The following is a 27,139-nucleotide window of genomic DNA, read 5'->3' as shown; positions in this document are numbered from 1 at the left end:
TCACTGCCACCCCCAGAGGCTTGGATTAAGAAGAGGGAGAAAATGTGAACTCCCATTATAACAGCTAAATGAGCACAGAAGCTAATGGTTATTCTGAGTGTCCTGGCCAGAGTCGCTGCTACAGAAAGATCCATTTTTGTTCCCTAAATAGGCTATAAGCATATGTTACCTTAAGGGGGTCTCTTTCTGTATTATTTTGTTACATTGTGTTCAGCAGCAGCCCAGCTCTCTTTTTCCAGGAGCTGAATGAGATACAGTTGGTGCGGGGGAGGGGGGAAGCAAAGGGAATATATCTGCATTTTATTGCCCTATTTAAAGCCCTTTTTACTACTCTACCTGATATCCTTCAGCAAAGCGATGCTAGAATGACTATTTCTTCAGCCAGAGTGCGCAAATGTTTTAAGATAGTAATAGTACTAATAAGTGCAGTTAACATTTACTGCCCATCTCATTACCAGCCGGGTACTTGAAATGAATCATCTCTCTTAACTCTCACACAACCTCAGCAAGTGGCTACTGCTACTCATTCCATTCCTACAGATGAGGAAATGGCAGATTAGAAAGAGACGGTCTCATCAGTACATAGTGCGTTCAGGACTAAAGTCGAGACTCAAACTTAGGTAAACCTGACTGTAAAAGCAAGTTCTTCCCCGCTGCATCATATTCTCTTGAATTATTTAGTCTACTGGAAGGCACTGGAACATTATCTTCACCAAAGTTAATATCAGCCTCACTTATTCTTGGCAATTACATGACATGGAATAAACAGACGAAAGGAAGGTTGGAAGGCACCTGAACAATGTGGAATTTTAAGGAATGATGTGCAACACAGCAAGATGAATGAATTAAACTCTGCATGTTCAGCTTACATACATGGATATATTTTGTCGATATCCTGTTTGGTATCTTATGTTTTACACAAGATTCTCAACAGCAGATTCTCACCCCTGGATGTTTATTAAAAAACTACTAGAACTCTATGCGTATATTAGTGAGATCTTTATCGGCAGGAGCACTGTAATAAGATATTATTACATTACAATATTATATCCTAGGGTATTATAATGCAAGGAGATTATCACATACTTGGCTAATAGGGTCCATACTGTTTATTAAAACCAGCCTGACTAATAAAAATGACAACATAATCATAATCTTTGGTACTTGGGGCGGAAAACATTTTTCAGATAAGGTCTCAAAGCACCTGCCTAGCATGCTTGCAAATTTATATACGAAGGAACTGTGCTATGGAAAGGCTTGCACAAATTTATACACGACTATAGGGAAGTCTTTTTGCAAAATGTAGGAAAGATTAAAAGCTCACCCAATAGAGGCTGACAGCAAAACGATTCTGAATGATGCCAGGAAGAATAAAATAACCTGCTCATTCAGAAGTGATTTATTGAGTTCCCAGCACGTGCTAAGTCCGATCTCAGGCTATGAGGGTAGAGCAGTAAACAAACCCAAGATACGAAGTGTCTGCTATCTCAGAGCTTACATCCCAATAGGTAGACAGAAAATAAACAAATAAGCAAATAAACATATATTGGCATCTTCGGAGGACAGCTAAGAGCTAGAAGCTGGATGGCTAGAGTAGACCAAGGAGAAAACAGCAGGAACTGAGAGGTGTGGGGCAGTCAAGGGCTACAGGACAGCGTAAGGATGTTCGATTTCTTTCTAGGTTGGAAAAGAAGCCATGGGTGGGGGGGGGGGGGGGTTGACCAGGGGATCTGCAAGATCTTTAGTCCAGTGAGAGAGGGTGTCTGGGTGAGATGACAGTGGTTTGGTCAAGGGAGTGACAACGAAGGGGCCTGAACAGAAGTGACGATGGGATGAACCGGCAGGATTTGGTGATGGGCTGGACGTGGAGGATGAGAGGATGAGAAGTTCAGAAGCATTTCAGGGTTTGGCCCTGAGCAGCTGGGTACCATTCAGTGAGATGGGGAACGGAATGGGGAGGGGAGCAAGAGTTTGGTTTGGGCCGAGTTTGAGATGCCAAGTACACACCCAGGTGGAGACAGGCAAGGAAGCAACTGGCTATTCAAGGTTAGTGTTCAGAGAAAAGGTCGAGGTTGGAGACACACGACTGGATAATGAAGAAACAAAACGCTCTGTTCCTGTGGTGGGGATATAAAAATAGATTGATCCCAGAATCATTATTTTTCCACATTTGGTTTTCCTAAAACACAGTGTGGTAGAAAAATAGTGACTATGATCAGGAAACACAAATCCCATCCCTGGCCCTACCTATGACCCTCTGAGGGTTTGACTCTTACCTTCTATATGCTACACTTCTCATCTACAAAATAAACATAACTAAGAACAATACTGCAATAGACAGTAACAAAAGTCGGTGAGAATGTAGAGAAATTAGAACCTCATACGCTACTGGTGGCAAGGCAAAATGGTGCATTCACTCTGGAAAACTGTCTGGCAATTCCTCAAAAAGTTAAACACAGAATTACCCTATGACTCAGCAAGTCCACTCCTATGCGTATCTCCAAGATAACTAAAGATATATGTTCACACAAACACCTGTACAGAATGTTCATAGCAGCCTTATTCATACCAACCAAAACAACTTAAATGTCCATCAACTGATGAACAAATAAACTGTGGTCTATCCATACAATGGAATACTACCCAGCCATAAAAGGAATAAAATACCGATAAAGGCTATAACATGGTGAACCCTGAAAACATTATGCTAAGAAGCCAGACACAGGAGTCCACATATTGCATGACTGCATTTATGTGAAAGGTACAGAACAGGCAAAGCCACAGACACAGAAAGCAGATGAACGGTTGCACAGGCTCACAGACTGGGAGGGGGTGCTGGAAGGTGATCACGACGGGTAAGGTAGGGTTTCTTTTTGGAGGTGATGAAAATTCTGAAAACAGACAGTGATGATGGTTGCACAACTTTGTGAATATACTAAGAACCACTGAATTACACACTTCAGAAGGGTGACTATCACAGTAAAACCAAACCAAACAAACGATACTGAGGGATGCCAGGTGGGGTGGGGGTGACAGCCAATCACAGTTTCTCATATAAAAAGAAAACCAGGTTGAAATCTATTGTTAGGAGAAACTCAGTGTGACTCTTTGAAGTCCAGGGGGACTGTCAGATCATTTGTACACTGGGATGGCCAAGATGCCTGCCAACGGTGTCCTCATTTCCACCTTGACTATGACCCTGGCTTCCAAAGAACCTGGACCTTTGATTTCCCAGTTAAAAGTTATTCAACTTACAGCAATGTTTTCATGCTCTCAAAAGCTCTGAATTAAATATAGTGTCTGTGGAATAATAACAGAAATATGAAAGGTCAGGTCATAAATATAAAATTTCCCTTTTTCCCCCAACAGAAAACCAACCTCTTGGTAATTTCCTGAAATATCAACCCCACGCTAAGCCCCCAGCTTTCCTTTTCATTTCATTTTACTAATGAGATTCTGATCATATTTCTGATGAAAACAGTTCACCACAAACGTTCTAGTCTATGCTGCTAACCATGTACCCATAACTGTGTCCCCAAGGAGATCATAACATAATTTTAGTGAAAACCAGATAGAGGATAATGGAACTAATCTCAGAAAGGTATAGCTAGGTATGCACCAAATATATGAAAGTCCAAAAAACCCTGACAGAATTCTTTTTATATATAGTAATAGGGCTGTGAACATCCAAATATATCAGCTTACATACTGCAAAATCTCTGGGATGCATTCAATTTTAAAGGGATTACTGTTATGTCCTGGATTACAGAGATCACACTCGGTAAACATCATGGAAAAGGGTCCAGAGAGATCTCTTTACATAAGATAATTTTGTCAAGAAAATGATCTGGAAAACTGGATGAGAAAAGTTCCTGTAACTTGACTGAACAGAAATTAAACACGTGTTAAGAAAACTAAGAAGTACGAGTCATATTTTTAACACGAGGCCTTACAATTTCAGTACCATCGACACCTGCAATGTTCATGTTATTTTCTCAGCCTTGTGAAGCAAGAGGGTTTAGGAACTTCCTCTGATATGGCTTTCCAAGTGCTCTGGCTCCAAGTGTGAAAGGGAAATCCCCAAAAATGTGTGCTAATAGTGAACCACTATTCATAGCTAATGGGCCTTGGTATTATACTATCACCTTCCTAACTCTATCCCACTTATTAGCAGTATAGACTGTGGTCGCTCCACCTCTTTTCAGGTCTGCTTCTATGTCTTGGTAGTATCACTATCTGTTATGGATGGAATGTTTGTATCCCCCACCAAATACATATGTTGAAGGCCTAACACCCAAAGTATTTGGAGGTGGAGCTTTAGGGGGCTAATTAAGTTTAGATAAGATTAGAGGATGGGTCCCCATGATAGAATTAGTGCCCTTACAAGAAGAGGAAGAGACATCAGAACTTCTCTCTGCCATGTAAGGATGCAGCAAAAAGGCAGTTGTGTGCAAACCAGGAAGAGAGCCCTCATCAAGAACCAAATCTTGCCAGTGCCTTGATCTTGGACTTCCCAGTTCCCAGAATTGTGGGAAATAATGTCTGTTGTTTACACACCCAGTATGTGGTATTTTGCTATAGCAGTCAGAACGAAGACACTACTAAGGGCAGGAGGCTAGAAGAGCAACTAAAATAACCTATCACAGAGATGGAGGTAAACAGCAGGTGCAACACAGCTGGATCATGGAAAACTCTACACAGTAGAAGGTGAAATGGATGGAAGAAGGGAACTCACAAAATAGGAGGCAAGTAAAAAAGCATTGTTTCTATGAATGAGGCTACAACTTGAGGATGCAGGGTTCTCCCAGCACCTAAAGCGGTCACTGGCACATAGCAAATATTTATTAAATGCCTGCCTGAGCCAAGAAACAACAATTAAAATCATCGTATAGGGAAAAGGGAGTGACCAACCAGACCAGAACGACAAAAAGCTGCAACACAATAAGCTACTACACGGGAAATACAGCATAAAATAGGTTTTTCCTGGTGGCTCACTGTTCTGTTGCTCCGTAATTAAAATTCCATACAAATTATACCTTAAAGTTCCTATAAACTACTGTTACTTCGATTATATGATGCGATTTATCAGATGTGAAAATGTTATTATAGCAGATTAAGATCTTATCGAGCACTAACCATCAGTTGGTGTGTTTATAGAACAGAACCTATTTTATTTCTTCTCCAAAACACTGTGTCTGAGTCTTGTGAATGCTTGTTTTGAATTATCTCCATATTGTTAGAGACAATTTGCACAGAGAACATCATGAAGACGCGGTTAAACACAGGAATGCCACTCTTTCCTTCTGCTTTGCACTGGCACGGGATTTCTTTCACTTCCTCCTGCCCATTTCCCTTAGAATCACCTGGTCCCCTTGCCAATGACATTGAAATGATACATTTTTTCAAAATTTACATTTTCCTAAGAGACACTGAACTCCCAGAAAATGGGAAATCTTCAATTAAAAACTGGTTTCTAATAGCCCAGATCAACACATTTTGTTCTTCTCGATCCCTAGAATGTCTTTGAGATTCCCTTCTGTAGAGGTGACATCATAATATTAGCTTCATAAAATCATAATAGAGAAAAAAATACCACTGTCTTCCCTGCCCCAGCCCCTCAATGTATATTATGTTCTGAAGTCATAAGCGATTTAAAAAATTCTCTATCTGCATATTTGAATTGCTTGGGCCTGTGGTCTCCTCCAGGGCACTGGCATAAAAGTATAAAACGTAGGAAATATATAAAAGTGTAAAATGTAGGAAATATATAAAAGTGTAAAATGTAGGAAATATATAATTATCCCTTATTCTGTAATGAAACTAGCCTGAAAAACTGGTATGCAAGTTCCTACTTCAATGACCAGAGTTATGAAGGACACTTAACACCTGTTTTCCACTGAGTGGCTTTCAATAAAGCTTTAAAAACAAACTTGTGATTCTTTTTTTCTTCAATAACGTGCATTTAGACGTTCATAACACTTACGTAAGGACTCAAACGTACACCTGGACAAATACGGCAAAGTGGTGCCTCTAGAGGCCAATGACTAAGTCCACAGCCAATGAGCCCTGAAGTCCAGTTTTAGGGCACTCAGCTTGGTGCCCTAAGAGTCTGAACTCAAGGATTTCAGGAAGTGCCGATGTCAGCTCCGATGACATGCTTTTGCCTGTGTGTCCCACACCCTGGCCTCTGGCAGGAGCTCCAGGAGAATTTGCTCAGTTCATTTCAATCCTAGCAATGTTAGTTCTCGACTCTTCTTCCTTTTTCACGTAATGTGATGCGCCCTCACCTCTGAGGTGTATGAAGTTCTAGGTGCTGGGGGCATCAGCTCACTGAGTCTTGGTTTCTGATTTCAGGGTACCATAGTCTAATGGGAGAGATGGGACAGGACTCAGGATGCTGCTGCGGGCACACAGGTACAGAAGGCCAAGGGAGTATGGGGTGCTCGGCTGTGGGGGGCAGCAGTGGGGGGGGGGATGGAACGAGAGGACAAGGCAGTCGGCTTCCCACCGAAGGTGCTACCCCCCCTCCCTTTCCAAGATTCTGTAAAGCTTCCCAGTTTTAATTCCAAAATCACGTTTAATAATGGAGTTTCATCCCTGCCAGAAATGCTTTAATAAAAATGAACCCAACCTGTATAATTTAGCCTAATTATCTGATTTCAAGCCCATACCTGGGGGTTCCAAATATTAAAAGAGTTTTATGTGGGACATTTATACAAAAGATTATATAGCACATTTTAAAACCATAATCCTTGGGAGTCTGGGATGAGCAGATGCAAACTATTATATATAAAATGGATAAACAGCAAGGTCCTACTGTATAGCACAGGGAACTATATTCAATATCCTGTGATAAACCATAATGGAAAAGAATATGAAAAAGAATATATATACGTATAACTGAATTACTTTGCTGTACAGCAGAAATTAACACATTATAAATAAACTCCACTTCAATTTAAAAAAAATCCTTAAGAAAGAGCATTGAACCCCACCTCCATTTGTAATTTATGTCTGATCTCTACATGGATGGGTATATTACGTACGAAATCAGTGCTGCAATGGATATTCTAAGTTTCACTCCAGAATTCATTTTGATGGCTGTGTACCGCATAATATTGAATTGATCCCATAAATTCTGTCAGGATCCCTTCTGTCCCAGCACCATAACTCTTTTAATGCATTTCCGGTAGGAGAGTAATCACTTTCTAATAGGATTATCTTCACACCTTGCCTAAGTCGACAACCCTCCTGTATCAATAACTTAATAAGCCCCACAGTTTCACACACCACATACCTCCACCAGCACAACCTGGCAACTAACACAGTGCAAATCACCTTCCACACATTCTTTCTAAGAATTAGAAGCTTTTTTTTTTTCCCCTTAAGAATATAGGCCAGATGCAAGAGGATGTCAAAAACAGAAGCCGGAATGCAGGTGGGGTAGAGGGAAGTCATTTCTCCAATGAGGCTGAAGTGGGTCGTTCCCCGCCCATGCCCCAATCTGAGCCGGGCTCCTCCTTGCCCAGTGTGGCTTGGTCCCTCCAGAGGCAGCCACCTCTAGCAGCTGAGGGACAGACAGCACTGCGCATGCCTGCCTTTGGCATCTCTTGCTATCAGAGATGGTAGATTTCTAACTTTGCACGGCTATCTACTGGAGGTCTAGGCACTGTCAAGCATTTTTTTTTTTTAAACATCTTTATTGGGGTATAATTGCTTTACAATGGAACGGTGTGTTAGTTTCTGCTTTATAACAAAGTGAATCAGTTATAGATATACATGTATCTCCGTATCTCCTCCCTCTTGCATCTCCCTCCCACCCTCCCTATCCCACCCCACTAGGTGGTCACAAAGCACGGAGCTGAACTCCCTGTGCTATGTGGCTGCTTCCCACTAGCTATTTTATATTTGGTAGTGCATATATCACCATGCCCCTCTCTCACTTCGTCCCAGTTTACCCTTCGCCCTCCCCACTGTCAAGCATTTTGACAAAATCCACTAAAAACCATGAACTAACATCACTTTGGTTTTCCTATAAACCTAAACTCAGTAACGAAGGATTTAATGCTTTTCACTTTGCCCTGTTCATTAATTCAACCTATAGCTTGGTTCTTTCTTGCTTCTACCTTTATGATTTTTAAAAAAACTTTTGGGGCTATGGAACAGAAGCACATCATGACACGAAAACCAACTATTACGGGAGATCCATTTCAAAGAGGAGATGGAAATGTCAGCAAAAAATGAAACAGCCCAGCCTGGGCTGGGAGGTAACCTCATCTTGTGAAATATCATGTCTAATAAATAAATGAACAAACAACTCTCACTGTTTTTTCAGTAAATTACCAAAGCCTTCCTGAGATTCATAATGCTCTTAATAAATTCTTGAAATGGAACTACGGCCAACTCAAGGGTTCTCACTCAGGAAGTAGTCAACACCGAGCAGATGGACTCCATCCACCAGCTCCCACAATTGACTCGAAGCCCGGCCACTGAGGCAGAAACACCGCTCACAAAGGACACCCAGATAGAAACCCAGATCAAACGTTGAGACACAGTTTCCCCCCACCCCAGTCAGGCTGGACAGGTTAGTTGAGGATATAAGCCGTCTAGAAAAGGAAGGTTGAGAACGACAAGCTGAGAATCAAAGACTGAGTAATGCAAGATGCCTAATATCTACAAGACATGCAATGTGTACTTAATGACACAAAAGACACTGAGCCATACTGATGCTTCCCTGGGCCACCAGTGGGGAATGAGGCTAATTTTAAATCCCCAAAGAGGCTGTGGGGTAAAACTAAGAAAGGAACAGACCCTGGGGTACCATCTTCTCATCAGAAACTGACCTAAGAAGGCTAAAAAAGATCAAGACACCACCAGATGGCAACACAGAGCCAAGTATGATTCCCATGTATTTCTCTGGGATACACAACACTGGATCATAGGAATGGCCAATATATCACTGGAATGTCTACTTTTATGTTTAATAAAAGATAAGATTAGAGAAATAAAAATCGGTCCCCAGAGAAACATAAATATTGAGGCTGAAGAAGTCGCTTCTCACCGTGCAGAACAGACCCTCAATTAGTAACTGCACCTTTGCTGTGTAAATGGCAGGGGAATGTAATTAACAATTAATAGAAGCTGCCCTCAATTTAAAGCCTCGGAGGGAAGTAATTAAATTTGGTAGAAGCTGTAGCCTCTAAACAAAGATATATCATACAAATACAAAAGGAAACACAGATTTGAATAAATGCAAATTAGAAACAAGGTCTGACTACAGACGGCAGAGAAATGATCCTAAAATGATTTTTCCTAAGAAATGTTCTCTTCAAGAGACTAGTTTGTGAACCTATTTTATTCTGGGCCAAGGTTTGATATGAATCCTGGCTGATGTTTCTTGAGAGCAACCTTACTTCCAGAGTATTTATGCATGCAGATCAGACAGCTTCCTGCCGCCTGAATTAGCGGTACAAGTACCTTTCATATCAGTGTGGATGTACTTGATATATACAGTGTCAACATTACTACCAGGGATGGAGCTTGCAAACACTGCTCTGCTTGTTGGTCGTGAAATACAATTGCCAGGCAGAATGTGTGTAGCTCCAGAGGGTAAATTAATGCCGGCAACCTGGTTATCAGCAGTCTTTAGCCTGCCTCTCTAAGCTTCTAATGGAAACATTTAGGGAGCAGAAGCATTACATCTGACTACAGCTGCACATTACATGGTCCATTGAGACTCGGATGCTGATGGCTGCACTGAATAACAAACAGCTGGGTATAAATGTTAAAAATCAGGAAATCGATTTTAAACACAGATTGCACAAATCCTCTGAAGTTCCAGCACCAAAGGAGAAAGACCAATTAGTGTGGAAGAGGACAAAAAAGCATACCAGAGATTAAAACTCAAAAATATAGGTGGGCACCCTGGGGTCATCATTAATACCTTGGCTGGGCTCCGGCTGCTACTGTCTCACCACGGGCAGTGTGAGGACAAAGCCTGCGCCATCAGATCATTTTCTGGCCCTCGTCACGCTCTAGCTGAATCTTAACAGAACTGAGCCACCTAGTTGAGCTTTACAGAATGGGGCAAAGTTATTTCATGAATTTAACGGAACTGAAGGGAAACGCAGCTTTGTAAATCTGGTCTCAGGGTCCTCAAACACTGAACCCATGTGCTGGGGGAAGGGTGATCGGACAAAGCCGTCCACGGGAATTTCCCAGGACAAGAGATTCTGGTTAGAAAGAAACATAAGTTAATGAGCTAGCCTGTCCCAAAGGTGCCCAGCAGGGTACTAACACATTAAAAACAGCGAGGAAACTTCTGTTCAATTTTGAATAACTTTAGGTAAGGGAATGGGTCAGAGAAAGAGAGGCTAGAAATTGCTTTTTCTGAACGTTTCACAGCATGGATAATCCTTTTTGTGCAAAGGTTGGGGTTAGTCCTATGTATAGACTTTTAAAAGCTGGCAAACATGTTTATATTTAAGAAAGCTAGTGATACAGGATCAGGCATGAGAAGGGGGGCCACGTAATTTATCATCCAAACTGGGACACTTTTTAGAGTGAAAGGCGGATGCTATTAGTGATGACGCCAGGATGATAGGTACAAACTGGGAGTATCCCAGCAAACCAGGACACATACGCACTGTGTTTTGAGTTCCAACCTGGGGGTCATAACTGGAGCACCAGTTAAGTGGCTGCTACGCCATCAGCTTATTTTCACTCTCCACGCCTACTTGCTCTCGAGATTCTAGATCTAGAGTAAAATCAAGAGTTTGTCTAAAGGAAGTCGAGGGAGCAAAAGGTTCGACAGGATAAAAAGCCGGATTTCTTTGCTTGCACAGTTATTTCTGTGGATCATACCTGATCCAGTCAGACCTAATGGAGTAGGTAAGGCACTATCAGTCTTCAGCTTTTTTAGATGGGAAAGAACTGCAATATTACAGATTTTGGTTAATGTTGTTTTCCCCCATCTCTCAGGCTGCCTGGATTCTACAATCCAAATGGCCAAGATCATAAATGTACATGCACATCACCACCAAGAGACCATGTTTCTTCCACTTAGTGTTCTTAGTAATATTTGTAAGGTTTCTAGGAAGGATCTAGGTATAGCAAAAAAAAAAAAAAATGATGAGGCAATATCATATTTCCCTCATCTGATCTACAGGATGCTGAACGAAGGTCTTTTTTGTTTTTCCCACATCTTTATTGGAGTAGAAATGCTTCACAGTGTTAGTTTCTGCTGTACAATAAAGTGAATCAGCTACGTGTATACATATATCCCCATATCCCCTACCTCTTGAGCCTCTCTCCCTCCCTCCCTATCCCACCCCTCTAGGTCATCACAAAGCATCGAGTTGATCTCCTTGTGCTAGGCAGCAGCTTCCCACTCACCATGAAACTTAAAAGCTTTTGCACAGCAAAGGAAACCATAAGCAAGATGAAAAGACAACTCTCAGAATGGAAGAAAATATTTGCAAATGAAACAACGGACAAAGGATTAATCTCCAAAATATACAAAGGTCTTCAGAAAGATGTAACAGTTAAATTTTTATTTCCCAACAAGAAAATCCTTTACTAATTTAACAGAACCCAAAGCAAATAGTGCAAAGCCTTCTTCATCTTAAACCAGTATATCCCAGAAAAAGAAACAGTGATAGACAAAAGCTCAGAGTAACCAAATGTTTAACTTAAAATATGAACCGCTGTTAACACTCTAGAAGATTTTTGTAACACCAAGAACAGGCAGTAACCATTCAGTACATTATGAGACTTCAAATGTTTGTGTTGAGGTTGACAATACACGCTGCAACTCTTGTTCACTAGCAGGAATTTCAGAGTTATAAAAAGAAAAAAAAGAAACAGATTTCAGTACAGAAAATGTTTAGGTGGTTTCCACAGAACAACTGATCGATTCAGCCAAATAATAGGTCAGCTGTGACTCATAAATCCTCAACTCCTCAGCTGTCCAACTTGATTTTAACTATTCAAACTGCAGGACAAACTGTAAAAGGACTACACACTTCCTGGCTCCCGCTCTATCTACTACACCACAGTGGAATCAATTTGCTATTGTAGCAGCAAACAAGAAACCCCGAGAAGCAGACAACTTTAAAAGCTAATTAACTTTGGTTCTAGGCTAATTACATTTCTTAAAGTAAGTTGTGCTGATTGGTTAAGAACCCAAGCTATTGGAAGCCCAGGCACTTACAGACATAAACACATAACCTGTCAAAAAAAAGTGTGCTGCTGAACATGAAGGGGTGCTTGTAATCCACAGAGAGAACTGATGAAATACACAAATTAAGCTGCCCTCATTTGTACCTCACAATCGGGCAATTATATTATGGAGACTGGCTAGGTCTCACAGTTTCCGCTGCAAAAGTAGCGTCAACAGCTAAAACAATCCCTTTACATTTTTAAAAATGAAACATACACACACAACCCTTGTTGATGCATTTTATTACATAGAAAGCCCTTTACTTGGACCTCCAAATTATCTCATTTCAGCTCCATGAATGTTAAAAATACCGAACGTAACTTTATTATTACAGTATAAAGTGGTCTGTCCAAAATCCAACTGTACACGTTTAAGTGTATAATTTATGTTAGAAAAGGTAACATACATATATATGTGTGTATATGTACACACACACACACACACACACACACACACACATGGGAGCATCCAATTCACCAGGTATACACCAGAACTAAATGGATTTCAACTGTCCACACTTTAATTATGACCTGATAAATATTTCTTTGATGACATGGGGGTCCCATCTGAAAGGGCAGCACTCGACAGAATCAGGAAAGGCTGGTGGGTTTTCTGAGCGGCCTGACTGTGCTCCTTTTCTGGATTAAAGCATCACAATGATTTTTTTCTTTAGTTTTGCTAAGAGTTTGAACTCTACTAGGGCCTAGAGAGTGAGTTGTGATTTTATGAACCATCATGAAAATGACAAGTTTAAGATCTTATAAACAAATTAACAGTAACAACGTCACCGTAATTTCTTCCTCCCGTTTGCTTTCCACCCCAAAACCAGGGAACGTTTTCTATTTCATGGGTTCCCTGGATTTTCAGATGCTAATCAACGATGAGCAAAATACTAAGGTCAGACACGTCAGATTCTCTTTTTTTAAATTCCACGCGGCTTAAGCTGTCACTGAAATTAGACATGGGGTCTTATCCTGTGTCTAGAAGAGCAAGGTTGGCCAGAATGTTTTCTTCATCCCATGGCCAGGCTCTAAGACCAAGGTAAGAGTTTACCTTGCAGTAGGTCCCCATGGAGACACTCTTTTTTTTTTTTTTTCTTTAATTGCACCCTAGGTGGGAGGTGAGGCTGCTTGAAGACAATACAATGTTGTACAGATATAACAGTATCTGTCCCAGGAAGGCAACAACGTCTTCACCTCAACCAACTCCCTCAACTTGGCCCACCATGCCTGGATCTAAATCAAATCGTGGTTTCTGGTTTTATATCCTGGAAAGAGAGGATTTGGGAGAGGCGCTGTCACTGTGACAGCGTTGACAATGGAGCCAGCAAAGTACTAAAAGAGTAACAACATTTTCCTCCAATTTTATGATCATCATTGGGAACCCAGAATTTTGACGAAGTGTTCAAACATCAGAGAATGGAGTTGGTATCATGTTGTTGAGAGCCACGGCATTGGGCCTTATAGTTTGATTTCTGAACGCCTTATAATGAGGGTGGAGTGGATATACATTCCATTCTTTGGCTGTATTTTTGTTCAACAAAGCCTGCAATTTTCAGTCACTTGAAAATGTAATTACAGATAATGTTTGCATCAGTAGCAAGAATACAATAAGCACATGGGGCACGAAAACTCCACTCCAATCACATCCTCTTAGGTTACAACGCGCGGCGCCTGCTAAGAGTAAAGGCATTTCGACAGGCTAATATCGGTATGAAATGGTGGTGTGGGTTAGACCAAACCAGGCATGAATTCTACGCTAACTTTTCTATATTGTCCATTCCTTTACTCTGGATAGCTACGCAGGAAACACACATCTCTGATTTGCTGAAAACCCAGAGTCCCATCAAATGTTTATGCACTTGAGCAAAATGCTATGGAAAGGTCAAAGGTGTACTGACACTTGAAAGGGACCAGGGGCCACAGCTGAGTTGGTCACCACTGTCAATCATCTAAAATCCATGTGTTATCATGTTCAGAGACACTTATTCTACTGCCGACCCCTCTGGCTCATTTATGAAGGAGGACGTAAAACTCCAAGTAACTGCAGAAAGGACACAGCAGCAAGTCACCACATGAGGGGGACAATGGGGACCGAATGCCACCCAAGAGCTTTATTCTAATTCACAAGAAGGCACACTATGGGCTGGAGGCACCCTGAGAAAGGTGTTCCTCTAGATCAATGCAAAAATCAGGAAGTTGGAAGTAAATGCAGGGTGGGATGCCAGGTGTCTAATGAAATCCCCCAAAGAAACTTCTTCCTGGAAGAGGCAGTTCATTCTCTCTTTTTAAAGTTTATTTATTTATTTTTAACATCTTTATTGGAGTATAATTGCTCTACACTGGTGTGTTAGTTACTGCTGTATATCGAAGTGAATCAGCTATACGTATACATATGTCCCCACATCTCCTCCCTCTTGCATCTCCCTCCCACCCTCCCTAACCCACCCCTCTGGGTGGTCACAAAGCACGAAGCTGATCTCCCTGTGCTATGTGGCTGCTTCCCACTAGCTATCTATATTACATTAGATAGTGTATATATGTCCATGCCACTCTCTCACTTTGTCTCAACTTACCTTTCTCCCTCCCCATGCCCTCAAGTCTATCCTCTACATCTGTGTCTTTACTCCTATCCTGCCCCTAGGTTCTTCAGAACCTTTTTTTTTAGATTCCATATATACATGTTAGCATAGATATTTGTTTTTCTCTTTCAGGCAGTGATCTTTTTAAATGAAGAATAAGGAGCCACCTTAACATTCAATGTTAACTGCTTCCTTATCTCAGCTGTAAGACCCTGCCTCTAGCATTAAGATATCTTGGCTTTGCTATGGTGCCCCTTTCTTCTGACAACTTTTACAACACTCTTGTCTTCTAAACTCAGAAACTGGTCTGGCTATGAAACAAAACCAAGAAATTTATGTGAAAGAGCATATAAAAAGCAGGTTATTATTATTAGGTCATAGCTAAGAAACTATTTCATACTCAGGATCCACAAACTCAGCTGCAAATTCGCCAACACATCTAGAAGTTCAACCTGTTTATGGTCATACAAGGTTCTAAGGATCCCTCGAAAGACAAAGCAACCTTCTGGGCCAGAATGGAAGGTGGCGCAGTTGGAAGAGCTCAGGCTTTGGAAATGGATACAGATACGTGCCTTTACCTTCTAGAACCTCCCTTTTCTCATTTGCAAAATTGGAACAATACAACTTGTCTTACAAAAGTTTTCTGAAGATTACTGATAATTTATACAAATCTCTTAGCTTAATGGCTAACCCACAGTATATCCTAAATCAAGAACAGCAAATGTCATAAAACATTTCAGAAAGCGTACCCACAGGAAGGCAACATCCTTTAAAGCGTTAGGAATCAGAATTAGGAGAAACATACTAAAAGGAAGTATTTCACTGTCAAAGAATTACAGTTTTGTTGACACCAGAAAACATATTTTGGCTTCTAGGTAGACATCATTATTTTATTGAACAGACAACTCAATCAATTTGGATCAGAAGTATCACATTCTGAGTAGACCTGAAAAAAACAACAGTCAGAGGCGAGATCAAGGCCATCCCGTGGCTTCTGAGGCTGACAAGAGTCTAATATTGGTCACTTTTTATGATAGCTGGGCACAAAATCTTGGCCCAATTCAAAGGCTGCCTATAAAGTCAATTAGACGTCCTTGACGCTAAGATAAAATGTGCCAATTACAAAGAACTCATCAATTTGTAGAGAAACATTGTAGTATCTGCAAGGCAGACCCTTCTTGAAAGATTCTACCACATTTCATCCACAGACCTCATGTTCCTCTCCCAACAATAACAGCCGTCATCTGGGATAGTGCCCGAGTTCAGCCTAGCGCAAAGTGGTTTGCTACGGGGACAAGGGATTCTTGGTTCGGGAGGTCACGTTCATGGCCTGGGGGGGCGGGGCGGGGGCGGTGTCTCACAGGCAACATCACTCTCTTGGCCAGAGTGGGTGCTGCGTGGCCTCGGGCCCACCATGGAGGACATTCCTCAGCTAAATGGACTCAGAGGAGGCTCTGAGCTTCCCAACTGAATCTGATCATGTCTGATCTTAATCAAGTGACTTAAAATGTTAGGAGCAAACCTTCACACTAGCTGTAGCAGCTCTGGCTTCTCAGGACTTCAAGGACCTTACCGGCTATGTCAGGAGAAGGGCCTGTATAGTACAGCAGGAAAACAATAACTATGATGAATCCTGTGGCGGGATGCACACCTCCACCCATCGTGCCAACTCCTAAAATCACCGATTCCTTTTCCAAGTCCTTTCCTCCTTCAGAGACTCTCCTAGCATGTTGTGGCCTGAGCACCGAATGAGGCCAGCAGGTGGCAGGGTCTACAATACTCGCCACCACGTTCACATCATTGAAATTGTTTTCTTAAGAGTTGGGTTTCTGCGGGGGTTAGGAGTCCCATCACGTGAGAAGCAGCCTTCCTACGGTGCAGCTGAGACTCCTCCCATAAGAAAATCAAGATCTATTTCAGCTGATGTAGAGATGGGCTTTTCCAAATGCATTTACGGAGATACCGGGATGGGGATATTGCTTTTTGCTTCACCCCATCCCAGAATGCAAGGTCTGACCACGAGTTCACAGTTGGAACACAAACTGTATTTTATTTCTCAATCATCAAGCAGAAAGAGGAGAGAGAGAAAAAAAAAAAATCAGTCTTCTTAATGTGGTCCTGGGGACGGAGCATTTTCTGCACGTCTATATGGAAGCCATACTGCTTTATGGGTCTTTGGCCGAGACTTTAAAGCATGAATGTTCTGAGGGAGAAAACATTAACTGGTCAGCTGTAATGAAGTTTCCCTGAGTTTCTTTCTCCCAGGAAAGGCAGGTGAACTTGCAGTCGATCTTAAGTATATTATTAAGTATATTATTATTATTATAACTCCTCTCCCGACATTAGCTTCACAATAATTCTGGGGCACAGGTAAGAAGCGTATCTTATTATCCTTATTTTCTAGATGAGGAATCTTGACAAGTCACCTGAGACTTGAAAGGGGCATGGAACAAGTCAGAAGACAAGCCAGGAGAAGGCAGGAGACTCCTGTTGAGTAAAGGACCCTTAGCCTTCAAGGATGACCTTCTAACGCATTGCTGGAGAGACCATAAAGCCATGTCGCTGGTGATGCCATTCTGCTACACACAGCAGATCTCGACGCAGGGCAAGCGTCCCCCGACAAGCAGAAATGACCCACGAGGAAATTCTAACTCAAGGTTAAAACTCACGCATAGCCAACAGAATTTAAATGGTTTCTATACAAAGAAAAATCTTTCCTAAAATCTTCCTGAGAGAAAAGAAGATTCTGTGGCAGGGGCTCAACTAACAGGAAAAAAAAAAAAAGCTCCGCCTTTAAGTCTCCTCTTCAACACGGTGCTCTGTGAGGGACCTGGAAACACCGGAAGTAAGTAGAAACCTGCTCGGAAGTGCTCTAGTAATACAGAAACGGAAGAAATATTATTGCCCATCAGGAGATGCTGGCAGCAACTTTTTGCTGTCGAAGAGGAAGACAGAAGTAGGAAAAAAGAGGAAAATATGGGCTTTTTGTGCAAAGAAAGAAGTACCCTGACAGGTCGCATTAGAATGTAAAATGCAGGTGACTTAATATTATTGTCTCGAGATGGAGCTGCCAGTCGTGTTAACCAGCCATCAGGGCTTGCGTGTTGCCTTTGAATCCTGATGCCCAGGCAAGATGGCGGGGTGGACCACGGGAGTCACAAGGAAGTTTGCTACAAGCACGAACTGAAGGGAATAATTGCAGTTGGAGGCCTCCTGGTGACAATTTTGAGAAGGCAAACACAGCTGCAGCACAGCCAAATATAGCGGGCCAAGACAATGACATCCATAAAGTTAATCATTCGAAATATGCTGCCCTTCTGCCCAGCCAGAAAACTCAACACCCCTCTATAGCCTAGGAAGTCAAAATGTAGTTCTATGCACAGAAACACACAGCTGTGCCAGTGGAATTTACTGCAAGTGATGACCAAGGTGTTTGGACGCTGTCTTCCCTCTCAAGGCTGTGGTTCTGAGAGCTGTGCTGTAGACGGATGTGGCCCCTTCTCTTGAAATTTAGGAAACTGCTCAGAAGAGGGATAATTAATGGGGCTTAGAGAAGCCCACTGAATCTTAGAGAAGATTCAAATAAAAAAACAGAAAAGATATACATCAGGAAAACCTAGGAAAGGCAGAAAGAAAACTTCAGGAAGAGCTGTTCTGTTGATGACCTAAAGAAGCCTGAGTTAGGGTACAAAGAATCAGGAGCGCTGAGTCAAAGCATAACAAAATGAATACCGTTAGTCCGCTACCAAAAGCTTTCCTTCCTTACGCTTTTTCCTATTATCTTTCACTTTTGTTATTCCCCAAAGATTTTTTTTCCAAGGAGAAAATGAAATGTCAGATTTCAGCCTGCATTTGCTTCACCTGTGTGACACCCAAGGTCTACTCTGGAGATGCACAGAGAAAACTGGGTGAGAGGTGTGCATGCACGTTGAAGAAGGTTTACACCAATTTACCTCCTTACAGCTGCACAGATCTCCCATAGCTTTAGCCTTTTTAAGATGTTCAGTTGATGTGTTGGAGTCCCACTAGACACAATCAAAATTTTGAGTTCTCCTTTCAACAGCGATAGGAAGCTATGGGATAATGGCATGGACCATACAAGATGGTGGCAGCAGGCAAGAAGCACACGGTGAGGAATTGGGTCTGGTGGGCACCAGCGTGTCTGCACGAAAAAGTATCGGTGGAGGGTCTACCGTCAGGCTTCTGTGAAGTCTTTCTTTCTTCCTACTTGAAGCCTATAAGGTCTTGACAGTAGCAACAACTCAACTGCAACTGAGAAACGTCCCCAAGTCTGGGGACTCTGTGGCAAGGAGAGAAAAGCCACTCAACTGGGTGGGAAGAGTCTCAGCTTTTCACCCAGAAATTATGACAGGACCATCACAGTGACCCTCTTTTCTGTCCTTTAACAAAAGCTACCCTGAGGTTCTGGGCCAAAGAGTCAAAACAAAGACCTAAGAACTACTTCTAGCAGTGTCACTAATATGAGGTATCTCTTTGGTCAAGATGTTAAACCTTCTTGAATCTTAAACGTTTCAGTTATGAACGTAAGAATCCATTAAACACATGTTACGTTGTACACGTATTTCCTAACTTTTAGAGCCAAAGGCCATTAAATGGAAGATATTTTAAGAAAGTGAGGAATTATGCCCAAGCTAGTTTTCCATATATATATTTCACCTATATTTACATACATATGTATATATACATGTGTGTGCACACATTTTACATACACGTTTACAGCCAGGTGAATAACAAATTATTCTCCTCTTTTAGCCTAAAGGACCAACTGATTTTGTGTCACATAAATGTGATACAACTTTCCTGTTATTGGGGGAGACCAGGAGATAGGAAGACATCATTCAAGGAAAAGGATCTAAAACACCACCGTAAAATTTAATGAGCCCGGGACTTCCCTGGTGGCGCACTGGTTAAGAATCCGTCTGCCAATGCAGGGGTCACGGGTTCGAGCCCTGGTCCAGGAAGATCCCACATGCACGGAGCAACTAAGCCCGTGTGCCACAACTACTGAGCCCACGTGCCACAACTACTGAAGCCCGCGCGCCTAGAGCCCATGCTCCACAACAAGAGAAGCCACCGCAATGAGAAGCCCACGTACCACAACGAAGAGTAGCCCTCCCTCGCCGCAACTAGAGAAAGCCCGCACACAGCGATGAAGACCCAATGCAGCCAAAAATAAACAAATTTAAATTAAAAAAAATTTAATGAGCCCAAGTCCAGCTATGAACTCCCTTCTGAAAAGACATGAAAATTACGCCTTTCAGCATAAAAACAGAGAATTTTCGATCCTAGTATGGAAGCTGAAGAACTATTCACTCCCATGACACTCAAGAAAAAAAATTTTTAAAGCTGTGCAAAAATGATGTCAAATGTCAAAGAAATCAGCTGAAATTAATTGCCTTCTCTCTGAGGAGTGAGTCAGCACCATCATCTGTGAACCTCGGAAATCTTCAGTCCTATTTGAGCCTATAAATGTCAGACAAAGCAGCTGCTGGGTTGGGGGAACTTGATTTGCATGGTCATGACAGAGCCATAAACAATCTCCCTGAGAAAGCAAACCTCTGACTTTTCATTATTAAGGCTTAAAATCCAAACACTTCACGTACCCCATTTTTGAAGCACTATCCCTATTAAAGGAATCCTGTATCTATCTGTCTCTTACCCTTCTGCTGCTGGAAAGGGAGCACAGATCATTTAAACTGAGGTCTCTTTCAAACAGGTTTCTTTATTTAAAATCTGACCTTAAGTAAATGGCCATACAAGTCCGGCAGAAAAGCTGAGAATAATAAACCAAAATGGTATTTTAGTCTAAATGCAGCCTAAACTTAATTTACATACATATTTAGGAGGGAAAACTGGAAAAAAAAAATGGGTCTAGTAATTTGCCAGCAAGTTGGCTCTGAGGCATTCATTCAAATGGAGTAATTAAAATTTAACCAAAAACCGAATTTGTACTCATCTGTCATTTTGAGAGCCATATGATTACATATTTATTAGCATTCCATTTTAAATCATCAGCTGATTTTAAAGCATCACTCTCAGTATCTGAACATAATATACAATCTGCAGTTCATAAAGCCGACTGTTCATAAAACTCCGGGGGTAGCACTGTGAAAGCGTAAATCTCAAACATGCTCACAAGGCATTTCAACCACATAAGTGGAATTGTATTTCTATAAAACCAGTTGGAGTAATCACTTTCTGTCGTGATTTAGAACAAATGGGCAGAGTGAAACTGCTGAAAATCCCCTGTATGTTTCCCCCTTTCTTTTTCAAGTCCTTCCGGAAGAGTCTGAAGCTCACAGTAAATGAAAAAGACAGTCCCAGGAGGAGATTGGGGGGGGGGGGTCCATCCCTTCACATCTAGATTCAGAGCATGAGAATACTAGATGGCACAATTAAACAGTGATGATGCTAAAGGGGGATAATTATTTTACAATTACCTGCGAGCATCACATTTACTGCGCTAAATAGTTTTTGTTTCCCACCAAGGTTTTTCCAGGAATGTGCAGCTCCGTTTCCCTTGAAGGTCAGCAAGAGCTTTTTCTTAAGGAAAAATAAAAATGCATTTTCTGCACTGCTACACAAGTAGCACAGCACCGTCGCTGGCTTCCTTATACTCCCCACCAGCTCCCTGATAGTGGAAACACACACAAGGGCACGAGAACGGGGAGGTGCTAAAGAACAGGAAATCATTCGTACTTTCCAAAGCCTCCCCCTTCTGCAGTTTTGTAGAACAAATATGACACTGAGAAATAGCTAACTCTTCGTGATGGCCTAATCCACCAACACAAAGCGAAAATCCAAGCTTCCCCTGAATAAATAAAACCCTCCAGTACTAACACTCTAAATTGGAAATAAAGACTTTTTAAGTTTGGGTGAGGTTCAGCATAGGAAGTGAAAGACATCAATGACTTTACTGATTTATCATCGGGCTCCTTGTAATGTGTTGAAAATACCCAGGTTTTCCACGGAAATGCAAATAAGAGATACTGGTAGTATAAACAGCTGTGGGGTTGGTTGCTACAGTGACATCAGACCCCCCCCCCCCCATCATCCACGTCTACATATAAGCTTCAACCATGATCACGTTTATCAGATTATTACCAGTCTTTTCATGAGAAGGGAATGAGTGTTGAACCTGTAAGAAAACCACAAGGTAAGAGTAAGGAGAAATGAAAAGTCTGGGGATATATGTAAAAAAAGGAAGGAAACTGCAGCCTTTTATCAGAGGCCAAATATACTATTATTATAGTGGTGAGAGCAGGGGTGGGGCGAGTACGTAACCGCTCGGAGATGGAAAACGTTCTTAATGATCCCATGAACCACTAGGTTCATACCTGAAAATTTTATCTTCTTTTCATCTCGTCTCGCAAGGTTCTTATTCCTCCCAGCTCACGGCATCTCATCAAAAGATGCCAGAGTCATCTCAATCCAGCAGATTACAATTAAATAGCAATACTCAACAATTACAATAATATCTCTAACCCAGATCAAAGATAACATCAGTGTTCTAAAATGCCACTGTGGGAGGAGTTTTCGGTTTCAGGAAGCAGCTGATACTGAAATAGGCACTGAGAAATCCCACCTGAAAATACTTCTTTAAAAATTTCCTTAAAGAACCACACACACAGCTCTTCTTTTAGAGTCTTTGCATTTTAATTTCCTCTCATGTCTATCAAGGAATCGGGTGACGAATCTCAGTGCTCTATTTTATTATTGGTAATGGCATTTCCTAAATATACTTTAAATGCCATATGGAAAAAAAAGGGAACTCAATGTCTTTGACCTTCATCTTGCTGGTACTCAGTAAACAAAAAAAAGTTTTTAATTAAAGTATATTCTCTTTAGCTCATTAGCATATGGAATAAGTGTGAATTTGAATCAAACAAGAGAGTGATCAATTCACTAATTTGAATCAAATTAGAGAGTCAATCCTGAATCGGTGATATGTATTTCCTATAATGCTCCATCATTCTCAAGTGACAATTATGGTTTCCCAACAAAAACAGTCCTCTCTTCTCTCGTCAACACATAAACATGCATTTATATAACACACGTGCGCGCACACACACAAGCAAACCACAGCTTTGCCATTTACTGCCTACGTGGCATGTGCAAGAATGTAATCTCAAGTATCACCTGTAAAATGGGTGCAATACCCAGCTTGCATATCTACTATGACAGCGTATGTAAAGTGTCCTGGTACATAGCAGGTATTCAATGAATGACTCATGTTCTTCTCATTTTAGTGGGGAGAGGGAAACAGTAATTACACTGCCTTCTTGGACTGGTCCCATTGCCCCTCTACTAGCTTCTTCATCCATAAAACAAGGAGGTCTGGTGAGATGGTCTCCAAAGCCTCTTCCAACGTTAACAATTATGTCCCTAGAACTGCCGTCCAGTTTAATTAGCCCCTGATAGACATCTTTCCGGTTATCCCAACTTGGGAGGACTCAATAAAAAGGTTAATGCACCAAGTTGACTTAGGATAACTTTTTCTCCTTGTCAGTAAGGTTACTCACCGAATGTGAAAAAAGTAAGATTTCGTATTAATTTACTGGTAGCTTCTCCTCAGCATCTCATTCTAACATCACAAATCTAAACTAACATGTTTAAAGGTGCATTCATAGATTTTTCCACCTGTAATTTCTCAATTCCAAGATAGCATGTCTTAGATTTTGTTTAAAATTTGTGTAAAAATTCAAAAACATTAAAATAAAAAGGAAGCCCAATGCATATATACGATCATTCAAAAGGTGAAACAAAGAAAGACACTCATCCCCGACTCCGATACAAAACCAAGTGCCCCAGTTTAGAACAGAATTTTTAAAATATCAGTTGTTTTTATTTTCATTATGCTTTTTTGCAAATGACATTCTATTTCATTACACTTTTTTGCAAATGACATTCTAAACACAAAGACAACAAAACTTTGATAGTTAAGATTATTTAAAAGGTCCATTTCCATGTACAGTTTTGATGTTGAACATTTAAAACCCCAAGACTTTGAAGTCTATGTCATAACAATTCTATACCCACTACAGAGCCTTAAACGATCTGGGCTCTTTAAACACTTGATGGCTCATGGGGCCATGAAGCGTAATCATTTACCTCAAAAGCTATTTGTTCATCTGCCTTGAGGACTCAAACATATTACATCTTGCAAACTTATCTAATATATTCTTGGGGGAAAACGTCATTGAAAATATGTTCTACTGCTTTAGAAAATCAACACCAGAAAAGCCCTGTGCTTTATATAAGTTCCTTTTAGGAACAGGCCAACAATCTAGCTGACGGCAATTTAGTCCGAATGGCAATATACCATAAACAACCACCGGTCCAGAAAACAAACCCACAAAGCTATCTTGGTGATAAGATATACTTGGAGTGGGTTTCAAGCATTTTCAACTTATCACATTCCTTCTCACGCACCCCCATTCCCCAAAGACAGTCTCTAACGTGAGTTAATTACAAACTCTTTTGGAAAACACGCTACAGTATTCTCAGGGCTAAGGAAACATAAAATCATTATCTTGGAAACAAATAATAAAGTTATCATTTACAAATCCTGTTTTTCTTTTTTTCTAGGTTCAATTAAGCAAGAGCTGACAAACACTGAAAACAATTTGAGTTTGATTCCAAAATAACTAGCACATGGAAGAGAAGTAGGTAGAAGTTATATTAGGATTTGTCTAGCCGACTCCATCACTAAGACAAAAAGGCTCTATTCAGAGCAAACAGTTTGAATGAGCCACATTCATCCACCAAATGAAAAGGACAAATTAAACTTCCATAATTAATAATTTAACTGACAAGAGATAGCATCTTTCAGAGGCCATTAACACTTTACATTCAGAGAGTATTCTTAGCAGGTGACCATCATTTAAAACCACGATCAAGCCAATTCTTTGGTTCGGCCCCAACTCTCTTACAGAGGAGAAAACACAGAACTTTCAAACTAGCTAATGTGCAAACATGTAATAAACGCCTATACAGATAGCCCTTTTAAGAGGGGGAAGAGGACAGAGATCTCTCAAAACAAATATCATGGGAACAGTACTAATCAAGATTACTTTCACAGAGGAAACTGCCAAAGGGAAATTCAATATTTTAATTTACATTATCTGATTATCTTAGTTGGGACAAAGAACCTGATCATGTGTAAAAGCAAGTTAACATTCTCAATATCGACTAGAAGGACAATTCGCATTTAACAGACTTTCATCCCTCTCCCCAGGTTTTTTTTTTTCTCTCCCAAATCCTAGGAGCTCAAATAATTGGCCACTGCGGAGTTTCTCAAGAATCTCTCAGCTCGTAACATTTAACATCCTAGAAAAAGAATCTTGCACTGTAGGGGAAAGTTAGTTGCCAGGGAAATGGATCATAAAGCTCAGAATGGCCTGAAAATTGCACAGGATAGAGCCAAGTGCAAGAATATGCATGTTTCTCTCAGGGTGTGTACAATAGGAAACATCTTATACCTACTCTTACCAAGGATAGCAGTCCCTTTTTCACTCGATTTATTGTAGCCTAGATTCACTATCACATTTCTTGCCTGACAAGAAACAACTGTATATAGTCCAAGTCTGAAATTGACACAGACCTTTCAGACCCACTCCTGACAACCTTCTAGGTCGTCTTTTCAAACACTCCTGAAATACAAGCAGATCCCATTGCCTTCAGAGTGACCCAGCTGATAAGAGAAACTTTCCTATCAAGACTAACGAGCCCAAGAAAAATTAGGCATATTTTCCCTTCCTCAGGAATCCCAGCTCTTGACTTCTCCCAATAAACTCTCTACTCTAGTTTGCCGACGTGTAAAACAACCAGAATCACATTAATTATTAAATTATAGACTGCATATCAGACAAATCACCGTGATTACCTAAAAATTACCTCTAATTTCTGCAACAGAGTACACCTGGCTATTTTCATGCTTTATAATTATCTCCCCCCACCCTTTTTTTTTTCCTCCCCTCCTTCTACTCTCCCATCCTAAAAAAGCAATTTTTGCAAAGGGTAAGTCAGAAAAGCGAGCAATTTGGTAAGAAGGGATATTTAAATGGGCCACGAGAGCTCCAGCAGCCCCGAATTTCAAATGACACGAGCGTGCACGCGCGCACCCCACCCTGGGACGCCGCGCCACGCTCTCCTGTCCTCGCGGGCCGGACCCCAAGCCCAGACCCCGGGAACCCGCGTCCGGCTCGCCGGTCCACGCTCTCCACCCCACCCCGGGCACCGCGCCCCGCTCGCTGGTCCCCGCCGCTCCTCCAGACACGCTCCCACCACCCCGCGTCCAGCGCCGGCTCCGAACCACAGGGCGCGGCCGAACCGGAGCCACCCCCCGCGTCCCCGGGGCGCAGAAGCGCCACAGCCCGCCCTCTCCCTCCGCGGGGCTCCGGGCCGGTGACCCGGAGGCGGCCGGGCGGCCAAACTCACATTCGGTCGGGAACTAGCAGGCGGCCCTCAACCATCATGTCCGGGAGGAAATCCAGCTTGAAGGCAGAAGTCATGTTCGCGGCGCGCGCTCTGCGCTCGGGTGCGGGGGGCGGCGGTGCGCGCGGCCGAGTGGCGGCGGGCGGCGCAGACGGGCAGGGACAGGTGCGCGCGGCCTCCCCGCGGCGGCCGCCCGAGCCGGCACTTGTCACATTCTCTCTCCGCGGCTCTCCGCCAATCCCCGCCGACAGCCAGCGCCCGGGCCGCAGGCTGCCCAGCGCCAGGTGCGGCGACCGGGGGCGGAGCTCCGTGCCCGCCGCGCCGCCGCTTAACCCCTGCGGGCCCGCACGCCCGGCCCCCGGGGGGAGGAGGAGGCGGAGGGACCGCCCCCTGGACAAATCGGCCCCCCCCCCCCCCCCCCCCGCCTCCGGCCTAGGTTCCCCGGCAGCCAGACACGCACACTCGTCCCCAGCGGTGACTCTGTCCGGTCCCCTATTTCCAGGAGCCTGGCATGAGGCCCGACTCACCCACCGCTTGTCCTGGGTTTAGTACCACCGTATTGCCCAAGGCCGGTGCACTCCACGAGCGCACCCAAACTCCCCAACTGAAGCCACGAGAGACAATCATCACGGGGGTTTGTTTAAATGCTCCTCGGTGGGCTGTGCTCGCCAGTGTATGAACTCAACTGAAATAGCATTCGTGGTTGAGCCAAAGTAAATATCAGATAAACGGCCCAAGTGACATTTGCGGACTTTTCCGTGCTTTACAAGGAGAAAGATTCATCAGTCTCTGCACGATTATATTTCCTTTTGTATCATCTTGAAAACATTAAGAAGTACACGGGACTAAAATGGTGATAAATCACGTTTTCTTTTAAAACG

General features: G+C 42.2%; 1 protein-coding gene across 7 annotated transcripts in view; it reads right to left on the bottom strand.

Moving 5' to 3' along the window:
• Positions 1 to 27,139, bottom strand: part of CELF2 (CUGBP Elav-like family member 2) — a 525,704-nt gene that overhangs the window by 277,251 nt on the left and 221,314 nt on the right. Inside the window, exon 1 of one of the 7 annotated variants that reach the window (XM_033852344.2) lies at positions 26,262 to 26,571. The exons of 5 other annotated variants lie outside the window; for them this stretch is intronic. In XM_033852344.2, coding sequence (XP_033708235.1) covers positions 26,262 to 26,335 — 74 coding nt within the window. In that variant the 5' untranslated portion in view covers positions 26,336 to 26,571. Of the gene's footprint in view, positions 1 to 26,261; positions 26,572 to 27,139 lie in introns of those variants that run through there. One more of the 7 variants, XM_033852345.2, reaches the window with a different exon arrangement.

This window comes from Tursiops truncatus, chromosome 2, assembly GCF_011762595.2.
Source record: "Tursiops truncatus isolate mTurTru1 chromosome 2, mTurTru1.mat.Y, whole genome shotgun sequence".
NCBI lineage: Eukaryota > Metazoa > Chordata > Mammalia > Artiodactyla > Delphinidae > Tursiops > Tursiops truncatus.
The sequence above is the reverse complement of the archived record's forward strand: the minus strand, read 5'-3'. Positions and strand labels throughout refer to the sequence as shown.